Raw genomic sequence first — 5,813 nt, 5'->3', positions numbered from 1 at the left:
AGAGGGGGCGGGGCTACCAAGCTAGGTAGGAGGAGGCTCGGGGCGGGGCCTGGTTGGCTCAGGGCGGAGCTAGGGCTGTGAAGGGGTGGGGCTAGGTGCCGGAGTTGGAGAGGGCGAGGCTAAGTGGGAAATGTGTAGGGCGGGTCCTAAAGGTCCCAGGCAGGGCTAGAGCCGAGAGGGGCGGTACTTGAGGCAGGGGCGTGGCCTGGCTGTTTTAGGACCCAGCTGATTTTCTGAAGGAGGGGCGGGGCTAAATGGGAATCGTGCGAGGGCGGGGTCTTACGATAGAGGGGCGGAGCTAAGTGGTATCTGAGTGGGCGGGGTCTGTCTGGAGGAGAGCCCGGGGCGGGACCGACGGGGCAAGCCGGCCCACGGAGCCGGCGCGGGCGGGCTGCTGAGGTGGCTGTCCCCCGCTCAGAGCTGCGGCTTCTCGGGTCGAGCCCCCGATGGAGGCCGAAGCCGCAGATGCCCCTCCGGGCCGAGTGGAGGCGGCGCTCAGCTGCTTCTCTTTCAACCAAGACTGCACGTAAGCCACGGCGCCAGCCCCCTGGCCAGGGAAGTGGGGGGACAGAATGTCGCCACCAAAGGGTGTTGTCCTGTAACGCAACTGGTGGCTAGCCGGGGCCTGCGCGCCGACGGTACCTCGGCAGGGCAGCCTGTGTCGCGGCGTTGCTCGGCCGTAGGGGTTTGAGCCCACCCAGACGACTGCCAGCCAGCTCCTGCCAGAAAGAGCCGGCTAGGGTGACCCAAACAAGTCAGCAAGGAGGGCGGAGGGGGGACCTTGAATGTGGGGGAGGGACTTGGTGTGGGCCACCTAGTGACCGAAAGGGAGATCAGGGACCAAAACAAAGGTGAGGGAAGGGAGGAATGTGCAACTTTACTCAAGAGGGAGGATGCAGAGAGTCGGGAAGATGAAGAAAAACTTTACCATTTGTCCTTGAATATCTCAACGTGGCATTTGGGCAGGGCCTCGGACAAACAGTCAGCCTATTCCTGTGGCCCGACCAGCCCCAGCACTGGGCATCTTGGCTGGTCGCTTTGGCCATAGGAAGCTTTTCTTTATTTGCCTTTCTGTGTTTACTCGCTGTCCACCCAGTCCCAGGAATCTCCTGGAAAACTCAGGAGCCCTTTCTCTGCCCCAGACAGCTTTCCATCCCTGAAGCAGGCGCTCCACCCTGTTGCTTTTAAGTGGCTTTTTAATGTTTCACTATGATGGTCAACGTTTAGACTTTGGTCCATAAACAAGGGATTGCTTGCCTGAGTTCTAGGCATCTGCAGGATTGAATCTTAAGACACAAGCTACTGTTTTCTTCCCTGTTTTTGTGCAAGCCAGCCTGGGGAACCATATGGATTAATCTCTTTGGAATGTGGAGCCCTGAAGCATCAGGGCAGGGATGACCACTTCCCAGTGTCCCACTTCCGGCTGTACCAGTTTCTGCTCTGTTCCTGGTTTGGGCTCAGCTTCAGGCTTGTGCCTTGGCTGCTGCTGGCTGAACTATGCTAATATTGAACATTCATTCGTTGGTGTAATTAAGGCCATAAGCAGCCCTGGTTTTCATTCCCTTTGTGTTTCTGTTTGAAAAACCCCTGCTCTGAACAATATGTCTTTGTTTGAAAAATCTGTGTGTGTAATCATATAATCCAGTAACTCGACAGCTTGGCTACATGAGTGACTCTCAGGCTGCCTCTGACCACAACCCACAATAAAAAAGTACATCTTACAACACCTCCCCATAGCCATAGCCATGTAATATGCACAAACTATTAAGTGGGGTACCTTGTGGCATTTTCTTGGGATTTTGTTCTTGTTTGGTTTTAAAGTTGTCTCATGTAATCCGGACAGCTTCAAGCTCCCTAGTAGAGGAGGATGAATGTCAAAGTTTGATCCTCCTGGCTCGCGTTCTGGAATACTGACATTACAGGAAGTATCATCACACTGTTTGTATAGTGCTGATGATGGAACTCAGGGTACCGTATACATGCCAGACAAGTCCAGCCCCATTTCCTTGTGTGATTGGGTGAGCAGGGCGGGGGTAGGGAGCCTGCAGGGTACTACTGAGCCTAAGACCCAATGTCTCAGTCACCCTGAGCAAAGACTCAACCACCGAGCTATATGCCAGCCTGCAGGTACTGGAATTAGTATGTCTTTGTTTTTAAACCTGTTGAGTTGTTTGCGGGATTATCTCCTAAGAGGAGACTTAAATGCATGAGAGAATAGATACAATTCTGACGTTTTGTAAGACACTTTTGCAAGAGTGTTCTGTTGCACTGCCTGTGGAACACTGTTCACCAGAATGTCTGTTGAAATGCTGGACAGTGTTTTCCTTCCCAATTGAACACAGGTTAAGGGTGGGGGTGGGGGGTGGGGGGGAGGTAGTTTGCTTACAAGTAATAAATCAGCTAAGTCATACTTTGTGAAATTATTGGATTTGGAAAACAACTGTTGTTGTCCACTCTAGTTATTAAGTCATGCAGAGTAACAGCCAGATAAGAATGCTGTTTTTCAAAAACTGTAACTTGCTTTGAGAGTTGATTTCCTCCGTCCCCACCGTCAGCTCTGCTTTTCTGGATGAAGGCTCTGCTGGGCAGCTCTGCCTCGCCTATAAATAAAAGGTCTTGTCACAGTCAGTTGCTTGGAGCCGTGGAGGGTATGACATTGAATTTTAAAATAAATCGTCTTCCTTGCTGGATGCATCTAGGTGAATTGGTGTGTGTCTTTTTCTATATGTGTGAGCGGAGTTGGAGATCCAGTCTTTGTAGAGAAGGTAGATAAAGAGAGTCGGGTTTTACCAGTGTCCACCACACTAAGGCTTTGTAACTGGGTTAGACACCTGAGCTGTATTTTAAAACTGGAATACTGGTTGAGATTTGTCTCCAATCCCACTTCTATGAGTAGTAATGGGAATTTTGTTTTTACAGAAAGGACTTAGAGATAACATAAGATACAAATCTGAATTCCTTAATATGGAGTTTTTTTCTGGTCATAGAACAATCATTTAAAACAAAGGAGTGATCAGCCACGCCCTTTTGTCACATATTGGACCCTGCTGAGGGTAGCACCTTGGGAGGAATCCTAGGTACTACTGAGGCAAAAGTGAAAAGACCACTGTAACCCACAACCCCAGAGGCAGTATGAGTAACAGAAACTCTTTCACCAGCATTAAGTGAAGAAACCCATTTGTTCCGAGATCAGGACTCACACCTGAAAATGGTGGTTTTGAACTTATTTATTACCGTGTGTACGCACACAGGACGGGTGGGTGGCACACTGGCCAGAATATGCATGTGAAGGTCAGAGGACAACTTTGGGGAGCTGGGCCTTCTCCTTCCATCTTTACATGGGGTCTGGGGTTCAAATCCAGATTACCAAACTATGCATCAACCCAGCCCTTGACACCTACTTTAAATTGTTAAGTCATTTGGTTAGTTTGTTTGGTGGGGCTTGGTTTGGTTTGGTTTGTGGGGGGAGGGGTGGAAAGGATCGCTTTGTGTAGCCCTGGATGCCTTCAGCTAACTGGAGATCCTCCTGCCTCTGCCTCACCTCCCAAGTGCTGGGATTGCAGGTCTCTTTAGTTTTGTTTCAGGGCTCTGAAGTATCTTTTCTCCTTGATTGAAAGCTTTCCATCCTCAGCTGGCAACTAAATGTGCCTACACCAATAAGAAGAAAGCTTAAAAACCATCATCAGGGCCGAGGCTGCTACTAAGTAGACATTTGTCTAGCAGGAATAAAGCTCTGGGCTCCATACCTAGCGAATTTTCTAAGGCCAGCCTGGGCCACATGAAAACTCTGCATTAGAAAACAAAAACCCAAAATAGTAACCACTCCAGTGTATTTTAGAGTTCAAAGATTCTCTTTGCCTCCTTTTTTTTTTTTTTTTTTTTTTTTTTAAACAAGGGGTGGTGTTTATCGGCAGTGCAGGATGCCAAATCCTAGTCCTCCAAGGTTGGAGGGCTAAGGCCTAGAACCTGCCATCTTAAAAGCGGATTCGAAGCTGGCAGTAGCTCTACATCCCAGGAAAGAACAAAAGTTTGTATAGAAAAGGGAATTCTGGAGGGGGTGGGGCGGGGGGATCGCATGACTTTTTCTTTTTTAGGTAGCAAAACAAGAGCCTTGGTATCCGGGCTTGTAAGTTGTTTATTTTAGTATAATGCTCCCGTTGAAGAAGGAACCTCGGCTTGGTATATATTTGGTTTAAGAGAAGGAGCTGGACTGGACGGTTGGAAGGCCCATTTCAATTCCCACATTCCATATTCCTAGGGCGGAGGAGTTTGTGGTCACATCGCTCAGCTCATCCCGAGAGCAGTCTGTGCAAGGTTTTGGTCTCATTTCGGGTTGGTTTTTTGTTTTTTTTTTGTTTTTTTTTTTGTTTTTGAGATCAAAGCAGGAGAGGCCAGAGGACATTTTTAAGTGCCAATTAGGGCAATGTATTCTCTTTTTCTTTTCCATTCTCTGGATACAGTCTTGTCATGTAGCCCAGGCAGGCCTCAAACATAGGGTCCTTCTGATTAACTATCCAGGACTGCGGTCACACCCTGTCGCTCCTTTGTTGTCACCGTGTTCCCTGGAATACCTGGTGTCCTGGTTTGTTTTCCATTGCCATGATGAACATCAGGACCCAAAGGCAATGTGAGGAGGAAAGGACTTCGCTAGCCTGATAGCTTCCCATCCATCATGAAAGGAAGTATGGCTAGGAGCTCCAGGCTGGAGCCTGGAGGCAGGAATTGAAGCAGAAGGCTGAGGGAGGCTGCTCACTGGCCTGCTCCTCATGATTCACTCATCTCGCTGTGTTGCAACAACCCGGGACCACCTGTCTAGGCATGGAGCTCACCCACAGCAGGACGAGTCCTCTCTCGTATTGCTCATTAATCAAGAAAATAACCCACGGGCTCGCTTACCAGCCAGTCTGATGGACAGGCCTTTTCTCAGTCAAGATTCCCTCTTCCCAGAGTCATCTGTAGCTTGTATCAAGTTGAGGGAGAAAAAAATAAGCAGGCCGCTTTGGTTTAGGCCTCCCTTTTATTTATGGGTTAAAATTGGGGCTGGGGTGATAGCTAAGTCGACGAGAGGACCTAGGTTCGATCCCCAGAATGTGTGTAAGGTTAGTAGTAATAATAACAACAATTAATATTAATTAATTAATTAATTAATTAATTAATTAAATGGAGGTGGAAATTAGCAGATCCCTGGGGCTGGCTAGCCAGTCAGCCTTGCCTATCCATTGAGCTCCCTTGCCATGTGGAGACACTCAGCACATATCCCTAACCCTGTATATGCGTGAACACACGCACACACGTACACATGCGAGCATGGACACGATAATAACTCATCCTCCCGTAGAGGTCTTTGCAGACAAATGACAAGGCTTCCTCCCCCAAGCATTGTGGAGGTGTAGATACAAAGACCTCCTCAACATTCCTTTTTTTCCTATGCTTACCCAGCTGGGAAAACAAGACCTGAGGGAGCTTGAACATTTTTCCCTTGGTGACAGAGCCCAAGCAGCTTCTGTCTCTCAAAAAGTCGCCTTTGACCTTTTCCCTTCATGAACGCCTGCCAGAGCATACTTTGTCTTGAGTAAGTTATCAAAGATCCCAGCCCTGAAGATGTGTGTTTACCTGCAGCTCAGCAGCCCTGGGGGTGAGGGATGCGGGATCTGTTGTCATCCCTGTGTTATCCTTATCTTCCGCAGATCCCTAGCGATTGGAACCAAGGCCGGTTACAAGTTGTTTTCTCTGAGTTCTGTGGAGCAGCTTGACCAAGTCCATGGAAGCAGTAAGTGTCTGTGTGTGTGTGTGTGTGTGTGTGTGTGTGTGTG

At 48.8% G+C, this 5,813-nt stretch overlaps 1 protein-coding gene across 1 annotated transcript in view; it reads left to right on the top strand.

Annotated features, from left to right (window-relative positions):
- The first annotated feature begins 347 nt into the window (after nt 1–347).
- Wipi1 (WD repeat domain, phosphoinositide interacting 1) overlaps nt 348–5,813 on the top strand; it is a 38,016-nt gene continuing 32,550 nt past the window's right edge. The window contains exons 1-2 of the mRNA XM_021177768.1: nt 348–526; nt 5,688–5,770. Of these exons, the coding sequence (XP_021033427.1) occupies nt 447–526; nt 5,688–5,770 (163 nt within the window). The 5' untranslated portion in view covers nt 348–446. The remainder of the gene's footprint in view (nt 527–5,687; nt 5,771–5,813) is intronic.

This window comes from Mus caroli, chromosome 11, assembly GCF_900094665.2.
Source record: "Mus caroli chromosome 11, CAROLI_EIJ_v1.1, whole genome shotgun sequence".
NCBI lineage: Eukaryota > Metazoa > Chordata > Mammalia > Rodentia > Muridae > Mus > Mus caroli.
The sequence above is the reverse complement of the archived record's forward strand: the minus strand, read 5'-3'. Positions and strand labels throughout refer to the sequence as shown.